The sequence below is a fragment of the Betta splendens genome, chromosome 17 (assembly GCF_900634795.4).
Source record: "Betta splendens chromosome 17, fBetSpl5.4, whole genome shotgun sequence".
NCBI lineage: Eukaryota > Metazoa > Chordata > Actinopteri > Anabantiformes > Osphronemidae > Betta > Betta splendens.
Window position 1 is genome coordinate 15,782,512 of NC_040897.2, and position 18,569 is coordinate 15,801,080.

Sequence of the window (18,569 nt, forward strand, 5' to 3'; positions counted from 1 at the left end):
TGTGTGTGTGTCTCCAGCTCTGATGTCTTTATTCCACATTAACGCTTCTTGTTTGTCACACAGACACAGTGATTATTACCCTTGGTCCTGAATGAATGTTTTAAACAAACTTCTGGAGACGTATCCCCAGATTGACCCCCTACACAACACACACATGCACACACACACACACACACACACACACACACGCACACACACGCACACACGTGCACACACGTGCACACACACACACACACACGCACACACGCACACACACTCACACACACACACACACACACACACACACACACACACACACACACACACACACACACACACACACACGCACACACGCACACGCTGGGGGCGTGTCCTCGCTCCACCCGTATAAGAACCAGGGACCAGCAGCCGTGGAGCGGAGAGAGAGAGAGCGGCGCCGACACAAAGGCAGAGCGGAGGCTGGAAGTCGAGCTGCTTTGGACTCCGCAGTGGCCACGGGCTCGTGCGCTCCGGCATGACTTCAGCCCTGGACTAAACGGACTTGCAGCCAACTTGCAGAGCGCAAGTTCGCTGGCACCTCGTCTACGTAGAAACGCTCGACAGGCAGCGACGATGCAGAGGAGCGCGGCGCGGTGGTGCGCGCTGGTGGCCGTCGTCCTGCACGCAGCGGGGGGCATGGCGGCCAAGGAGCTCCAGTGCCAGGAGATCTCCGTGCCGCTGTGCAAAGGCATCGGCTACAACTACACCTACATGCCCAACCAGTTCAACCACGACACGCAGGACGAGGCCGGCCTGGAGGTGCACCAGTTCTGGCCGCTGGTGGAGATCAAGTGCTCCCCCGACCTGCGCTTCTTCCTCTGCAGCATGTACACGCCGATCTGCCTGGAGGACTACAAGAAGCCGCTGCCGCCGTGCAGGAGCGTGTGCGAGCGCGCCAAGGCCGGCTGCGCTCCGCTCATGCGCCAGTACGGCTTCCCGTGGCCGGACCGCATGCGCTGCGACCTGCTGCCCGAGCAGGGCGACCAGGACACGCTGTGCATGGACTACAACCGCAGCCACAGCACCACCGCGGCCCCGGCGCCGGCCAAGCCGACCGGCCGCCCGCTGAAGCCGCTCAGCCCGCGGAAGAAGCCCGGCTACGCGCGCAACGTCCCCGGGAAGCACAAGCCGGCGGCGTGCGAGCCGGGCTGCTTCTGCCGCGCGCCCATGGTGCCGGTGAGCGGCGACGCGCACCCGCTGCGCAACCGCGTGAAGACGGGGCACATCCTGAACTGCGCCGTGCCGTGCCACAACCCGTACTTCACGCAGGAGGAGCGGGCGTTCACCGCCTTCTGGATCGGCCTGTGGTCCGTCCTCTGCTTCGTCTCCACCTTCGCCACCGTGGCCACGTTCCTCATCGACATGGAGCGCTTCAAGTACCCGGAGCGCCCCATCATCTTCCTGTCCGCCTGCTACATGTTCGTGGCCGTGGGCTACATCGTGCGCGTGATCGTGGGGCACGAGGAGGTGGCGTGCACCGGGGAGCACGGGGCGCAGTACATCCACTACGAGACCACGGGCCCCGCGCTGTGCACCGTCGTGTTCCTGCTCGTCTACTTCTTCGGCATGGCCAGCTCCATCTGGTGGGTCATCCTGTCGCTCACCTGGTTCCTCGCCGCGGGGATGAAGTGGGGCAACGAGGCCATCGCCAGCTACGCGCAGTACTTCCACCTGGCTGCGTGGGTCATCCCCAGCATGAAGTCCATAGCGGTTCTGGCTCTGAGCTCGGTGGACGGGGACTCCGTGGCCGGGATTTGCTACGTGGGGAACCAGAACCTGGACAACCTGCGCGGCTTCGTGCTGGCGCCGCTGGTGATCTACCTGTTCATCGGCACCATGTTTCTGTTGGCCGGGTTCGTCTCCCTGTTCCGGATCAGGAGTGTCATCAAGCAAGGCGGCACCAAGACCGACAAGCTGGAGCGGCTGATGATCCGGATCGGAGTTTTCACCGTCTTGTACACGGTCCCCGCCACCGTGATCGTGGCGTGTTACTTTTACGAGCAGCACCACAGGCAGACGTGGGAGATTACGCACAACTGCACGTGCATGACGGACCCGAACCGACAGAGACCGGACTATGCTGTTTTCATGCTGAAGTACTTCATGTGCCTCCTCGTGGGCATCACGTCCGGCGCCTGGATCTGGTCCGGGAAAACCCTGGACTCCTGGAGGACTTTTTGCACGCGGTGCTGCTGGGGGAGTAAAGCGTCGGGGGGCTCCATGTACAGTGACGTCAGCACGGGACTGACCTGGAGGTCCGGAACGGCCAGCTCCGTGTCCTGCCCCAAACAGATGCCGCTGTCCCGGGTTTGATTCGGACAATTCAATGCATCTTACACCACGTGGCACTAAAGACTGAACCCGCGCGAAGACTGTTTCCAATGTTTTTATTTGCTAAATTATTGTATCAGCGAGCCTCCACTGCCAGTTTATATCGAATTGACTCCAGCACTGCCCTAATGTGAACGGACTGACGGATCTGCGCGTGGAGAAGTTGTGTGATGTTCGGGTACTTAAAGAACGGCCTCAAATGACATCCATAGGTTTGAATGGAGCAGGTTGGGGGGGGGGGGGGGGGGTTGTCTGTCAGCGTGTCGTAATTAGCACATTAATGAGCGCATAATGGCTTCTCTTTAAATAATGACAGCGGAACAATGTACCTGTGTGGAAGAATGCAGCGCTTATCTGCGCCAATTGAATGCGCGCAGCTGACAGATTCCCCGTCGATAGGTTGAGGTGACGCTCTCACTGTAAAGACTGAGCTCCACGACCGAGCGCTAATAAAGCCTTAATAGTGTCGCATACGGGTTGTATTGGCGCTTAATTTGTGTATTTATATATAATAACCGATGTACATATGTTGTAGATTTGTATATGGGAATTTACGAGATTGTAAATATGTGTCATTTTCACTTTGATAGAAGATTTTATTTTGAGAATAAAACAACTTTTATTGGAGTTCTGCGTGTGCGTCCTGTCATTCTCTCCAGCTCTGCTCTGGTGTTTGTCACTCGGGCTCCGGAGCAGTTTTCTGCATGTGTTCGGTTCGGTGCCAGAGCAGAAAACCGCTCTGTGCGTAATAGTAATAGAAGTGAGGGTTGCGGCGGTTTTCAGCGCCCGTCAAGTGTCCGGAGCCGCAGAAGCGCACGCTGAGAACAAGAGTGAGCTGCAGGAGGTCTCCAGGGTTTAACGCCCCGAGCTTCTCTTCTCATTAATGGTCCGCTTCAGTTTAAGATTTAATCTGGATGAAGATTACGCTCGACCTTGTGTCCATTTAACATCATTTTTGACATTTTCTGAAAAAGGGGCTGCTCTCAAATGATACTGATACAGGTAGAAAGACGTCAAAAGCCATAAATTAATTCTTAGTCCTTTCTATTGACTGTCGTCTTCACGTGCTATTTAGTCCTTAGGTCATAAATCATTGCTGTGAGGTCCGCATCATCTGTGAGACGCACCGTCATCCTTCACTTGTTTGTCCCAGTCGTGTCTATTTTTGCCCCGTGTCGAAGCTTGGACCGTGTGGTTGTTATCATATTTCTAAAAGACATTTCTAAACTCCGAACACAAACCACGCAGGGCTCCAGAGCGCGGGAAGCAGCGTGAGGGGAGGAGGGTGACGCGGTGACGTGCTGCCACCTGCTGGTCAGGGTCCGTCGGTGCAGCAGCAGCCTGAGTAAAAGTTAATTTAAAAAGTGTTGACACAGACGAAACGAAACACATCCAAACTTTTGATGCGCAACCAAACAGCTGTGATGCGTTCACTGACATGGGCCACAGATCTGGTCCCAACCTAGAACCTAAGTCTCATTCGTGTCCTGCAGACGCTCATTCCAGCGAGGACTCACCACTGGAGGAGGGAGTTCGCGTTGTGGTGGCGGGCTGTGGGGGAAACGCTGCCTCGAGCCCAGAGGGAAAAAATATGAGCAGAGGAAACGGGTCGAGAGGTCGAGAGCGATCCATCTCCTCCCAACATAAACAAGGCGCCAGCTCAGGAAGAGCTCGTCACAGACGTGGCAGTGGTGGAACCCAGAGCAGCTCGTCTAATTAGGATGTTGTGTTGAACGCAGCCTTTGTCTAATAATCGTGTTAGCTGTTTGTGTCTCATTGGTTTGACATAAATCACGTTAAGACGACTGTGAGCATTACACAGCCTTCAATAGCAGCTATTGTTTATTGATTCAAAATAGAGAAACACAAACGTTACAGATGTTTCAAAAGATTCAAAAAACTTTATTAATCCCAGAGGGAAATTATTTTGCACACTTTCGTACAGTTAGAGGTAGACACAAGAAGGTAGTGAGATGAGAAATAAGAATGCTAACACATCTACACACACTCACATCTAATAGCTAATGATAAAACTGCTTCTAGAGCCTGATCTGGATTCCGTCTCTGTCTCTGTGACTTCAGGCCGAGCTGTCGTTGGCTAAAATCCAAGTTCAGCTCGTGAAATGGTCAAACGCTATCACTCATGTCACATATGGGTGTGCGTCCTACAGGATGAGGGTGCAGAGGTCAGAGGTCAGGGGTCACGTCTTTCAGTCTTATCCAGAGGCAAAAACAGAGAAGAAGCGTCAGTGCTTCCAGGCGTAAACTCAACATGCAACGAGGATCCGTGACTTTGGATCCTCACCCTCGGCTGCTGTGAGCACCTCTGCGTCCCTTCGCTCTCCTGTCCACAAACACCGCACGGCCCTGTGGCCTCATCCAACCTATCATTAACATCAAACGGAGCCAGAGTGGATTGTGTTGTCTGGGCCGGAGCCCTCGGGGACACCTCCGCCCATCCAGCCCCGCTGTTCATCAGAAACACAATCTCAGAGGTGAAGAGCATGCTGGGTAATCAATGCTTCTGATGCCTCACGGCTCCTTTGATGCGCGGCTGTGGTCAGTCAGAGCTGCTTCTGCTTCAGCGCCGCTGTCGCCCGTGAGATCGCAGCGCGTTATTGCACCGAAGGCAGCGCGTTCACGTCAGCTGAGGGCGATCGATGTGGAGACGCTGCTCGTATCGATGGTTGAGCTCGATCCATCCATCCATCCGCTACAGAACCAGGAGAAAAGCCATGAAACGAGCTTAATAAGTGATGAGGTTCAGGGACAAAATTCAACAGATGGAACTTTTCCGGTTTGAAGCAGTGGATGAACCAGGTTCTGGTTAATGTGTTAATAGATTCTATTCTCTTGAAAAACAATGTTGTTTTGTGCTGTTGAGTCATTTTGACCACTAGATGGCAGTAATGGCAAATATTTATTGGCTTTTTAAATTAAGAAAAGAAAAGAAAAGAAGAAAGCCTTCATCACATCTGTTTACATTTAACAACAAAGCTGTCTTCTTCATTCAACCACCCCCCCTATGTTAAGAACATTTCTGAGCCCAGTAGAAAAGCTGCTCATTTCAGGAGTGAAAACTCAACCTGTTTCTGCAGTCGGTGCAGACGAGCGAACCTCGAGTGAACAGCGCGGTTTATTATTGAAGCGGGTGTTTGTGCTGCTCCTCATGGAGCAGAGGGTGACGTGGTTCTGTGTGAATGGGCTGTGAACCTTTGACTCATGCACCCGTGATGAGGCACTGATCGGAGCGTTTAAAGCTGCGTCTGTGGGTGGAACCAGAAGCAGCAGACGCAGCGTTTGTGTATTTTTGCTGCTTCTCGCCGCTTCCTTGACCTCAGCGTTGATCTGCTCCTTCCTCAAACAACCGGCCGCTCGCTTGATGTTTCTGCACGTCTCAGCTGCTCCAAATACCAGCGAAGAATGAGGGGGGCGTGTGTTTGGTCACGTCCCTGCGACTGCTGGTGCCGTCATTGTTTAGCCTTAAGCACAAACAGTCCGGAGGCAGAGCTGAGGGTTTAAACTGATAAAGAAGTGCGGTTCCAGCGAGGCTGGTTCACTGTGCAGCTGTGAGCGTTCTGTCACGTGAAGCTGATGTGAAGCGGAGCCGCACAGCAGTTTGTGTGCGTGCATCGTCTGGAGTTGTGTAACGGTACATATTGATACGTGGCCTCTCAGCAGCACCTCGTCCTCATCACTCCTAACCTCATTATTCTGTGTAGGTCCACTTACACCCAGGCTCTCCTGTCTGGACCCTCAGCCTGCTGGACCGGGTCCTCTGCATCCGGATCGAGCAGAGCCACGTGTGTGGCGGCTCCTCTGAGGGGAGACACGGCTGAAGCAGCAGCTTCGTCCGGTTGAATCCCTTTAGGACCAGGCCGCTCAGCGTCTCTGTCGGCGCCGGCGGAGCTGCCGCTGGGACGGCTCCGTCTGGATGAGAGCCCTCCGTCCTCAGCGCCGCCTGTGGTGGTGAACACGCCGCTGCGCTCCGCTTTCATCTCCTCCACCAGCACCGCCGCTCTCCTCCATCTAAGCATCGCCCTCACGGAGCTCACCAGGTCCAGCAGACTCAGCAGAACGGACAAGGAGGCGACGCCGAGCATGAGGTGGAGCATCAAGGTCTTTTCAGTGGGTTTGGAGACGTAGCATTGGACCCCTGACACGCAGGGAGCCTCGTGGCAGAGGACGCTCTTAGGCACCGACAGCCCAAACACCACAAACTGACCCGCGCCACAACAGGCCTCCAGAACCATGCGAAGGACCACGCTCAGCGAGTAGGTGCCGTGGAAGCGCGGAGGTCCACGTCCACGCGGCGGCGGCGCCGGTGTGGGACAGCACTTCATGGGCCACGTAGGCGGCGAACAGCGCGTGGGGGAGGCCGAGCACAAGGCAGTGGAGGAGCCAGAGGCGGTGGACGGACACGGGGGCGAAGGCGTCGAAGCAGGCGGTGGAGCAGCCCGGCTGGATGGTGTCACAGACGAACCGGGCCTGGTCGTCGCTGTAGAGGGTGGAGCCGGCGAGCAGCACCAGCAGCAGGCGGGGCAGCAGCATGGACAGACACCAGGTTTTACCTGCAGGAGAAGAAGAACCCGTGAAGGCCGGGCCTGAGCAGCAGCGACTCGCAGCGGCACCGTCTGCATCATCATCATCATCATCATCAGCAGCAGCAGCAGCAGCAGCGACTCGCAGCGGCACCGTCAGCATCATCATCATCATCATCATCATCAGCAGCAGCAGCAGCAGCAGCAGCAGCGACTCGCAGCGGCACCGTTAGCATCATCATCATCATCATCATCATCATCATCATCATCATCAGCAGCAGCAGCAGCAGCAGCAGCAACAGCAGCATCATCATCATCATCATCATCATCATCATCATCATCATCATCAGCAGCGACTCGCAGCGGCACCGTCAGCATCATCAGCATCATCATCATCATCATCATCATCATCAGCATCATCATCAGCATCATCATCATCATCATCATCATCATCAGCAGCAGCAGCAGCATCATCATCATCATCATCATCATCATCATCAGCAGCAGCAGCAGCAGCAGCAGCAGCAGCATCATCAGCAGCAGCAGCAGCAGCAGCATCATCATCATCATCATCATCAGCAGCAGCATCATCATCATCATCATCATCATCAGCAGCAGCAGCAGCGACTCGCAGCGGCACCGTCATCATCATCATCATCATCATCACAGGGTCAAGTTCCTCAAAACGAAGCCTCAGCTGCTAACGTGACCCTGGTTCTTCACACAGGCAGATTCTGTGATGGGAAGAACCATTAACTCACCCATGAAGGAGACGTTCTGACTGACGGCGCTGCAGATCAGACCTGCTGCTCCCATCGTCCTGCCTTCAGTCAACCCTCCGTGGACTGAACACTGACCCGTCCTCGTCCTTGCTGCTAAATCCAGCGGCCGCTTGTCTTCTGTTGCTGCCTCTCACCAGGACCCTGCCAGGACCTGTGCGTCGAGCTATTCTTACCAAGCTGCCTTCAGAGCATTGTTGGGATGTCACGGCAACTTTACTGGAGGCTGGGACTGTGGGTGAACGCTAATAACTGGAATAAGACACGTGCTTAATACTTCAATCAGTCCAAACGAAACGTCTCTGGCTCAAAAAGTACAAACGAAACTGTTAGAGATGGACTTTTTTATTTATTAAAAACAATAAACAGGTCAATAAATAATTTACACTGAGCCTCAGTTTAAATGTTTATACACTGTACAAAGGTGATTAGTAAAATAATTGATAGTTGTAGTGCTTTTATAATCAGACAAATAAGAAACGTGTCAAATTAGCAGGACTTGTTATCTGATAGAAAAAGGCGACGAGAGCATGAGTTTGTGCTAAAGGAACGCTCGCGTTCTGTTAGCTGGGATGACTCTGGACTTTGGCCTTTGGACTAAGACTCATGCTTTGATTCGGGGAAGTGGTTCTGGTGTCAGTGACAGTTTGGTTCTGGTGTTCTTCATTAATTCATTCTCTGGAAGCTCAATCAAAGTCAACTGTTTCAAATGGTCTGTGGATAAACAGGGAGCAGGCACAACACCAGCACCACCTGGTGGTTCTGTTGGGTCACCGCGGGCCCTCGGACCGGTTCGGCCCTGACACTTCAGGTCAGGTCAGCTATCAGCTGAGTGGAGCTGAACCAGAGTCAGCAGACTAGTTGTGGCAGAAAGAAGAATGAGCTGCGTTGGCAGCTGCTGAAGTGGTCGAAGTCGCTGTGGCAGAAGGTACAAACACACCAATGTTTACTGTGCATCCAGTCTATTATCTCACCAGCTAGAACCAAACCCACTCTACATGACTGCTTCCCTCCAGAGATGCACTAGATGTTAGCGCTGGTTTAAGCAAAACCTCCAGGAGAACAAGACACCAAAGCACAAAAACACTTATCAGGCGTCACATCCGACCGATGCCGGTCCTCCTTCTCTGAACCCACGGCGTCTGTGGGAATGTTGAATGAATGCATGAGCAGAAGCACAGTAAAAAATAGGACGCAGACCACCTGAGTATCGAGAGGTACGACAGAAATACTGTAAACCTTGAATAGGAGGACTAGGGGTTCTAATACTTTAATCTAAGACCTGCCAATGCAAACGTGTAGAGAACAGGTAGAAATACAGGAGCTACGCTAGCGTGTGTGGAAATCTACACTTGGCAAAGTTCAGATAGTAGGATAAATAATAACTTATATGCTTGAGTGTGACGTTGGTGGAGCATCAGACGATCCGGTCCAAGGTTCAAGGCCGGTTCCTCTTCAGGAACGCTGCTGTCACTGATGAACGGAGGCACTGCGAAGGCATCAGCTCTAGTCTGAACCTCTGGAGCTGTGCTGCCAGAAGCAGGAGCCCAGAGGTGTGCGGCCCGGCGCCGGTGCCGGCGGCTAGGAGAGGATGGCAGGAACCCATCTGACGCCGCACACATTGTCCACGCTGGCCCAGCGGGTCCGAGCGGCTCTGCGCACGTCCCTGTACTTGTCATCACACAGTCTGGAAATAGCCTGCAGAGAGGAAACACACGGTCAGGTCCGGTTCAGGCTCAGGTCCGGTCGACAGCAGCTGAGCGGACCACCACCTCTAGCTTCTGGGCCTTGTCCCTGCTGAGCAGCTCCAGCGGGAAGCTGAGGTTGTTGGACTCCGACAGCGAGCGCAGGTCGAAGTAATACTTGGCGTAGACGCTGGACGGAACGTTGATGTTGAACTGCAGCAGCTCCAGGAACTGTCGCTCCAACTCATTCCTGCACAGAGTCACAGAATGAGGCCGTGCCCTCCTCACACAGACCCCCCCCACCCCCCGTGCCACTCACATGTCCTCCACCGTGATGTCCTTGAGGATCTGGCAGTAGTCGACGTTCCACACGGCCTGGTCGTCCCACACCTTGGAGGCCAGAAGGATGGCGCCCAGGACCATCCGCTTCCAGTTCCCGGGACAGATGTCGATCTCTGCGTAGGTCAGGAGCCGCTCCAGGTACACCTGCACAGACGAGCTACTTCATCCGGCCCCCGTGCCGCCGTCTCTGCTGGTGCAGACACTTACCAGCGTGACGATGGCGCACTCCGCCGTGAGCTGAGCGGCGCTGAACAGCGTCCTGACGAACCGGTAGATATGTTTCTGCTCCGGGTCGTGTTGGTCGTAGTCGGACGGGACTTCAGCTTTCTGAAAGCAAGAAGCAGAGGGGTTAGAAAGAAGGGAAGGAGAGCACTGAAGGATGCACGGTATTAAATATGTGTGGTGTCCTAACAAATGAAAAATGTCTGAACCTTCAACAAATCAAATCACAATTTATAAACATTATCGTAGCTCAGATAGATAGTTTGTGTCAGAGGCAGAGACGTCGTAGCAGCAAAGGGAAACGTTACAATTATCCTTGAGTTATTTCTTTGCTACGTTGTCTCTGATGCTGTGACACAATCTCACTCTGGTTCATTTGGACCTTGGCTTGTTTGTCTTAAAGTTCAAGTTTGTGTTGACATAGAAGTGATGTATGTAGTTTGTTATGTGGCTAATCTTGTTTGGGGCACGTGGAAGGTTCTGCTCTCTGACCAGATGTAGCATCACTATATGCTTTGGAGCATCGGTGTTCCCCAATCGGGCCTAATAGATTAATCATACGCATTTCAGCCGATGTAGTACAAAATGGATCAAAGTGGAAACTCACAGAGAGAGGATGGAGCTTTTCATCAAATATGTCCAGCAGCATCCCTCCATCAGTGTCTCTGGAAGCAAACACAGCTGCTTTCAGCCTCAGTGAAGCCAAATGATCTTACTGTAAACAGGCTTTTCATTATATGCTCACTACACTTCACATGCTGCAGACCCACTACGAGCCTGCGTTCACTCACCTGTTCTTTATGTGGTAGTAAATGGCCAGGGCCACGCTGTCAGGAGAACAACAAGGTGAGTGACAGAAGTCTGCAGGAGCATTGATGGGTGGAGGCGGCGTCTTTACCCTTTGATGGTGTATTTGAGGTTGGGCTGGCTGACCGTGTTGTCGTCCAGGAAGATGGTGGCGCAGGAGCTGTACTTCCGCCGTGACGTCCCGTGCTGCACACACAGTGACGCAGTGTTATTAAAGCACATGGTGCTGAGCCACACGCGCTGGTGGCAGAGAGTTAAGTCACTGATCAGCTGGTTCATGGGCAGAAACAACAGGTCACTCACATTATGGTTGATGAAGAGGCTTTTTCGTTTCTCACGAACTGTAAATGAAACAGGATGTTTGTCAGTGAACTCAAGGTTTTATGTCCTGACGGTGACAACAAGGTTAAATCCAAACCGAGCAACTAAACCAAGACCAGAAGTGAAGCCCAACACACTGTTGCTAATTTAGCTGTAGCAGCTGAGACGTGACACTAAGACCCAGGGTTAGAAACAAACACAGTGCAGAGATGCTGCTGCTCCAGCAGAGGGAGACGGAGTCACAGCAGAGTAACAGCAGAGGGAGACAGAGTCACAGCAGAGACACAGCAGAGGGAGACAGAGTCACAGGAGAGTCACAGGAGAGTCACAGCAGAGTCACAGCAGAGGGAGACAGAGTCACAGCAGAGACACAGCAGATGGAGACAGAGTCACAGCAGAGTCACAGCAGAGACACAGCAGAGGGAGACAGAGTCACAGCAGAGTCACAGCAGAGACACAGCAGAGGGAGACAGAGTCACAGGAGAGTCACAGTAGAGACACAGCAGAGGGAGACAGAGTCACAGCAGAGTCACAGCAGAGACACAGCAGAGGGAGACAGAGTCACGGGAGAGTCACAGCAGAGACACAGCAGAGGGAGACAGAGTCACAGCAGAGGGAGTCAGAGTCACAGCAGAGTCACAGCAGAGTCACAGCAGAGGGAGACAGAGTCACAGCACAGACAGAGTCACAGCAGAGTTGCAGCAGAGTCACAGCAGGAATACTCACTGTTCCTGTAGAGAAGCTCTGAAAACAGAGGAACCAAAAAGCCTTATTCTGTTTGTAGAACTACTACACTACTCATCAACTTAATGAAGTTTTCAGCCACGATGTAACATATGACATTCTCAATGCTTGTTTATGAGGCTGTATAATAACATCAAAGAACTGATTCAAATAAAAAGCAGGCAGATGCTGTGGATGAGGAGCAGCTGATGATGGTGAGGAGTTGTGTATCGGGAGAGAGCGTGATGCAAACATCTCCCTGTTAACTCAAGCGTCTCTGCCTCTGTGTTTCGGCCTCTTCCTCCATGTTAATACATTTGTCAGTGCGGTGCCTGAGGGCAGTGGCAGTGCAGCACGGTTCCGTCCAGGGCCCGTCGGCTGCGTGGACCATACTCACCGTCGTTCTGGGACTTGCTGAGGAACATGGTGCTGGCTCGCGGGTGGTCCGACGGGTTGTACTCCATGTTCAGCTCTGCCCAAACACACAGCATGAGAAGATTAGCCACATGAGATGAGTGCCGGGCAGCAGCTAATGCAGCGCTCAAGCTACTGGACCCAGTTCTGATATAGGATCAATACTCTGCAGTCACATGCTGCCTGTCTACAGGCCCTGGGTCACGTTGGTGCACGTGTCCCCTCGTCTCCTGAACACATCCAGCATCCAGCCGTCTGCAGCTCATCTGAACCACGGCCCAGAGGCAGGAGCTAGGACGGAACCCGAGCGTGGAGACCAGCACCTACGCTGCATTAGCTTCTAACGCGTCGCATTCTGAAGGAGATTCTGAAGGAGCCGCTCTCCACCAACAGAGATGGTGTCAAAGCGTGTGAGTTTGAACACTTGGTTTAAAATGCCCAGCATGCAGTCTGCTCTGCCGTCGCTCCTCCTCCGACCCAGATTAGGATCCAGACGGTTCGATCAGCAGCCGCTGTGGACGGATGACAGTGAGCTGATAGCAGGAGCAAGTTCCAAACAGAGGCGACCTCGTTTCTGTCCGTGGAACCTTCACGTCCCTGCAGCGGCGTGTTCGGAGCCAAGAGTCTGAATGTGTGGCTATAAACTCTTTGTATTTTGAGAGAGGAAATATTCATCTGCTTGTTTTCTAGACCAGAGCAGTTTGTGTTTGCTTAAATCACTTCCAGAGGATTTCTTGTCCTGCTGGTTTGGGTTTTTGTCCAGTCTGGACTCCCTCAGTCACCAGTCAACTCTGAGGAGGTTTAGTGGTGACTGCTGAGGCCTCAGTCTGGACCTGGGTCTGCGTCTGTGTGGGTTCCGTCCAGGTTCATTGGTGACATGATGCTTTTCAGACTAAACTCAGCTGACTGGGCCTAAAAAGCTGGGGCTGTGGTAAACTGGGATTCCCAGAGTGCACGGGGGCTGGAGCTGATATGTGATCTTCAGGTAAACTTGAAGGAAAACTCGCGGTCGGCACCTGCCGGTGCAACAGGAGACGCTTGGCTGCGTGTCAGCGGGAACCCTACCTGTCCTCACACTGCACTCACATAATGAATCAGCCTCAGCCGAGCTCGCGGCGGTCGCACCCGCACCGCGACCGTGCCTTGCTCATCAACGCTCAGTGCGGACGTGCACTAACTTGTGTCCTGCAGCAGCTCTTGATGCTGGTTTCACATTGAGGAACCTGCTGTGTCAGTGTCTCAGGAGCACCGCATGCTCAAAAGCGCCGGTTTCAGCAACACTGTGCTGCTCTCAGTTACTCAGAGCAAACGTCAGTCCGATCCACAAACGTCCTGTCAGCGTTCAGACCGTGAAGATAAAGCATCGGTTGTTTCCCTTTCTAGTCACCAGTCAATCCGCCGTGCTTGTTTGACTGACTGAATAAACCCTGTTTCCTGACGCAGAGGCTCTAGTAGCACGTCGGGCCTCACCGGGCCTGACTGGGCCTGACTGGGCTCAGCCTCACAGCCCAGTCTGAGCCCAGTCCATGGGAGTCGCTCCTGTGCAGTCAGTGGGTTAATGCTCAGTCACGCATCCTAATCTCCACAGGCTTCACTTTGAAATGTGCTGCACGTAAACGCACAAACAGCTAAATGAGGTCTTATTAATATTTAACGAGGGCCTGTAGACTGACACTGGAGCAGAGGGACCTCATCCACACAGTGCAACTCACTCCACAACTACTGTTTCTTCTTTGCAGCTGATTCTAAAATGACGGCCACCGCTGCTAATACATTTACCACCAACTAGCATCTGTGCTCTGAAGCAAACCTCACCTTTCAGCCAATTAAGCCGACTTGCTGGGATCGTGTGTAACGCTCTCACCATCACCAGACGTGAGCACAGTGAGCGTTTACGTCTGCTTATTCCGACCGTGGACAGAACAGGTCACTGATCATCTGCGCTCGTCTGGGAGGATGAGGATGAGAGCGACGCTCCCCCCGTACGACCCTCCTCCTCATTATGCAAATCAGATAGTCCTTTCATGTTCAAAGCCGTCACAACGTCTGAAGTGCTAATTAGTTGTTGGTAGTAAATGAGTTACTCATTACCAGTCAGTGAATCAAACCAGGACCCTCTGGTTCCTTCCTGTGCTGAAAGGCCTCATTTATGGCAGAGGAACAGAGAGATCCATTTGTGGACTTGTCTGCTGGTTGCCGCATGCTGGACTCACGGACCACTTCCTGCTGAAGCACGCGACGGCTGCTGCTGCAGCGGCGCCGCGACGGTGGGAACATTTGGTCGTTCACTGAAGGTTCAACTATCGCTTTAGTAAATGCAGTTGAATCACTTCAATGAGCCAAAACAAGCAAAACCAATTTCATCACCAGCTTCCAGCTCCCAAAGGCAGAAATAACACGACGCTGGACCTAAATTAAGGAGCATCAGCTGACGCCTCATGGAGACGAGTCACCCTGGAGCACAAACACAGCGGGCTTTGTCAAACGGGCCGTCACATGACGCCCCCTCCTCCCCCTCTGCCTCCGGTGGTCGTACGTTCACAATTACACTGCTTCAGACCACAGTGTGATCAGCCCCAACAGACCATCTGCTCCTCAGAATCTGGAACCGAGAACGTCGTTCTCCCAAAAACTGCAGCCGGGTTCTGCTCTGGACCGGCTCAAGGCGGGTCAGCGATGGTGTTACGTGAGGCGATTACACAGTGTGCTCCTGAGAGCAGAGCATTCTGGGAGGTCGCTTTAGGACGAAAATCCCCCAAGGGGATGTAACAGCTCAGTGCCCCTGATGAAAAAAGCCTGAATATCCATGCGGATCCTAAGGTTTAATTATGATTGACTCAAATGTCACTCAGCACCGTTTCTGATTTCAGATCTAAACTGCTCAGTCGTTCCCGGCGCCTCAACGCGTGTAATCATTTACAGCTTGTACAAACAAGAATAAGAATTCCCAGTAATTCCCAGTAAGCGGCCTGTGCGATGGCTGTGATCAGACCTCAGGCACTACATCCTCCACGCCGTCCTTCTGGAGACGCTCAGCGCCGCTGTCACGCTGCAGCGGGGCTGCTGTTTTCAGGCCAAAGGAGGCTGAGGGCGACGTGGAGGTCACCTGGGCAGGTGAAGACCCGCTCCTTCCTCTGGTCGTGGCCCAGATGGGCCAGTCCCGGGAACGTGCAAATCCAGCATCACACCCTAATTACTGCATCTTGATCCACTTCAACCGCGCTTTCATTGTTTAAAATCTCGCTGAAGCCGATAAGCAGCGTGTCACGCTCTAAACGGAGGCTCATTCTGGGCACTCGTCCGTCCCCAGAGGTTCCTCTTATCGCCTCTGACACGGGCCCAGCTGCTCTCTGGGCTCGGCTCCGCGGGTGAAGAGCTGTTTGATGGTGCTCCACTAATCCCTCTATCACACCACCGTCTGTGGACTCACAACAGAGCCACGCTGTGGTTCGAGGCACGCGGGCCTCAGCAGGGACTGGGACGGAGTCGCCTCCGTCGCCAGCAGGAAGAATCGCGAACGTTTATCTGTTCATCTGCTGCTACGTGACACTAAAGCACTGGAACGAAGCATTTTGGGGGAAGAGGCACTTCAGCGTTGGTACAGAAGCCTGTGATTGGCTGCTGGGACGCTGGAGTCCCAGTACAACCAGTACAACATGCACGTGAGCAGGTCCTCCATGCTGACAGCGCAGTGGACGGCCCCACCGGTGAAGACGGGACGGCTTCCTGCAGCAGCGCACCACCAGCACTGTGGGTGCGTCGTGCAAAAGGTGCCGCACAAACAGCCGAGCTTCTGTAAATGCGTGACGCTCGGCTGCAGAGGCCGCACATTTAGCAGCTCTCCCAGCGTGAATGGCCCAATTGTAATGCACATTAGCATGTGTCAGTGGAGGGGGTTACATCCCATAGTTTCATGCACAGCCTGAATACAAAGAGTGGCACAAAGAGTCTGCCTCATGAGCAGGATGTGGTCGGAGGCGCATGACTCCGTCTGCGCTGTGAGGAAGGTGCAGATGTCACAGGGGTCAAAGACGACGCGATGACGTGCAGCCCCAGCTCCGTCTACAGCCCATAATAAGTCCTAAACAAGCAGTGGGTCTGGTTTTAGTGTAGCCGTGTCCCAAGCTTCAGTGCTTATGTCCTGTTAAACGAGAATAAGCGAGTTGTGTTGTGTAATCGGTTCCACAGGATTCAGGAACCCTCACAGATCACGTGTTGTATCTTTCTATCAGCCCCATTTCCTTCATATCGTACCGGTGAGCGCGTCACGCTGCTTCCTCCGGCTCATGACGCCACACTAACCCCCGTTTGCTTCCCCCATTAAAGCCGTGTTTTACCGTCGACGTTCTCCCGGTCGCTGATGTGCTGCAGGTTGCACCCCGTCTCCTCCCTGCTCAGATCCGACTCCTGGTGGTACGACTCCAGCCTGGAGTGGGCATTTCTGCGGAGCTTGGGGCTGGACGACACGCAGCAGGAGGTGGTGCTGCCCATCTTCGTCGCCCGTTACGGAGCCCGGAGGCGTGAACGTCGCTCCCGAAGGCCACGGACGCGGTCAGTGCAGGCGCCGGAGCGCGGAGAGCGCATCCGTAGCGGCGCGCACGGACCCGTCAACCGGAGAGCGAGCGACGGACGGACGGACGGACGGACGGACGGAGGTGTCACTCCCACCGCCGGCAGCAGCGAGCGCGTACGACGGGCCGAGGAGCCGCGCGCGTCCCGGGCATCGTCGGGCGGCGGACGTCCTGCTCCGGGCGCGGTGTTGTGGCTGGCTGTCAGGGAGACGCACGGACGGGGAGGAGGGCGCGAGCGCGGAGGAGAGGTTCCGGTTCAAGGGGGTGGTCGCGTTGAGCGAGCAGACGCAGCTGGAGGAGGAGGCTGAACGCTGCTTTCATGATTTACCGATCGTTTCTTTGGTTCTAATGCTTCGCTTTGGAGTTGGCATTTCTGTCCTGTCAGTAAATAACAGAGCACATTTACGTTTTAGTGGAAAAAACGGGGACATTTACCAAAAAGTCTGCGTTTTAACAAGAAAATAAAAAATAGAACTATGCGTCACAGCAATGGAATGAACGTCAGTGATCACATTTCGAGGGGCCGAGTCCAAGTAAAGTGCAGTTATATAACCAGAACCAGGATTCTACACGTTCACTTTGGACCTTTAATGATCATTTGCGTTCCTGTGATTATTTACAGTCACTGGTGGAAATCACGTTTCCACGTGTTACGAGAAGCAGAGAAGTGCGATGTTTCGATTAATTAAATGGTTTTAAAACATTTAGAAATGTGACGTATCTTCTGAATCCACTTGGTGAAATGAGGACACCTGCTGGTTGTAATAACACTGGGTCACTGTCACACCCAGACTGGATGTAAACACACCTGGCAGCGGGTCAGAACTCTGTGACATGATGATAACATTAAAGTCCAACTGCATCAGGACCTGAGCCCATTGGTTCATCATGAACAGCTGTAACTACAGGCACGTTTCCAAGCTTCAGCCTGACCTTTGACCTCCATGTCTGCAGACTCACGGCCTGGTGCTGTCCAGATGTTGTCGTGGTGTTGTTCTGGTGTATGACTCATCATGGACTCGCTGTTGGACAGAGCTGCCTTGACAGTGTCACAAAAATAATTAATTCAGCTGTAACAACTGTAAATGTGTTGAGGTGTGTTTTAAAACAGCTGTGTTTATATATATATATATATATATATATATATATATATATATATATATATATATATATATATATATATACTATATATATATATACTAATATATATATATATACACTCTATTCTCACCCTCCGCGGGTGGTCTCATCCACTTTCCAAGCTCGGGTCCTCTACCAGAGGCCAGGGAGCTTGAGGGTTCTGCGCAGTATCCTTGCTGTTCCTAGGACTGCACTTTTCTGGACTGAGATTTCGGATGTTTTTCCAGGGATCTGTTGTAGCCACTCCTCCAGTTTGGGGGTCACAGCCCCTAGTGCTCTGATCACCACAGGCACCACTGTGGCCTTCACCTTCCAAGCCTTCTCCAGTTCTTCTCTGAGCCCTTGGTATTTCTCTAGTTTCTCATGTTCTTTTTTCCTGATGTTGCCATCGCTTGGTAATATTTATGGAAGCAGAGCAGTCAGAAGAGCAGCTGTATCAAGAAATATAGAATAAATATAAAGAAAAGGAAAAATGCCCCCACACAGAAACGTGTGGTGTAGGTTGGCTACGTGAACACAGAGTGAAATAAAAATGAACAGTAATATTTTCACACGTCTGAATGAGGTATTTTATTTGATGTGAAGTCTTTTTACTGTGGTTGGTGATTGGTTGCAGTGCTGCAGACTGGACACCAGGGGGCGCCTTTAGCAGCCTGCCAGGTTTCACGTTTGTAG

At 53.0% G+C, this 18,569-nt stretch overlaps 3 protein-coding genes across 4 annotated transcripts; 1 reads left to right on the plus strand and 2 right to left on the minus strand.

The window, feature by feature from the left end:
• The first annotated feature begins 398 nt into the window (after positions 1 to 398).
• On the plus strand, positions 399 to 2,976 carry LOC114844181 (frizzled-8-like). Its single transcript, XM_029131342.2, has one exon. It carries the CDS (start codon positions 592 to 594, stop codon positions 2,329 to 2,331), a length of 1,740 nt encoding a protein of 579 aa, XP_028987175.1. The 5' UTR covers positions 399 to 591; the 3' UTR covers positions 2,332 to 2,976.
• Positions 2,977 to 4,236: 1,260 nt separating this feature from the next.
• On the minus strand, positions 4,237 to 7,706 carry LOC114844772 (gap junction delta-4 protein-like). The gene is given in 3 exon segments (XM_055503772.1): positions 4,237 to 6,663; positions 6,665 to 6,920; positions 7,652 to 7,706. Coding segments are annotated over 3 exon segments (897 nt in total). The 3' UTR covers positions 4,237 to 6,077.
• Positions 7,707 to 7,998: 292 nt separating this feature from the next.
• LOC114844199 (cyclin-Y-like) lies at positions 7,999 to 17,460 on the minus strand. Of its 2 annotated transcripts, XM_029131367.3 has the most exons (11): positions 16,521 to 17,460; positions 12,167 to 12,241; positions 11,773 to 11,790; positions 11,029 to 11,066; positions 10,817 to 10,911; positions 10,710 to 10,745; positions 10,526 to 10,583; positions 9,904 to 10,023; positions 9,674 to 9,840; positions 9,442 to 9,604; positions 7,999 to 9,367 (listed from the first exon to the last, which is right to left on the minus strand). In XM_029131367.3, the coding sequence occupies exons 1-11, from the start codon at positions 16,672 to 16,674 to the stop codon at positions 9,251 to 9,253; spliced, it is 1,041 nt and encodes a 346-aa protein (XP_028987200.1). In that variant the 5' UTR covers positions 16,675 to 17,460; the 3' UTR covers positions 7,999 to 9,250. The 2 variants fall into 2 exon arrangements, with proteins under 2 accessions (XP_028987200.1, XP_028987202.1); XM_029131369.3 differs by lacking the exon at positions 11,773 to 11,790.
• Between the last annotated feature and the right edge of the window lie 1,109 nt (positions 17,461 to 18,569).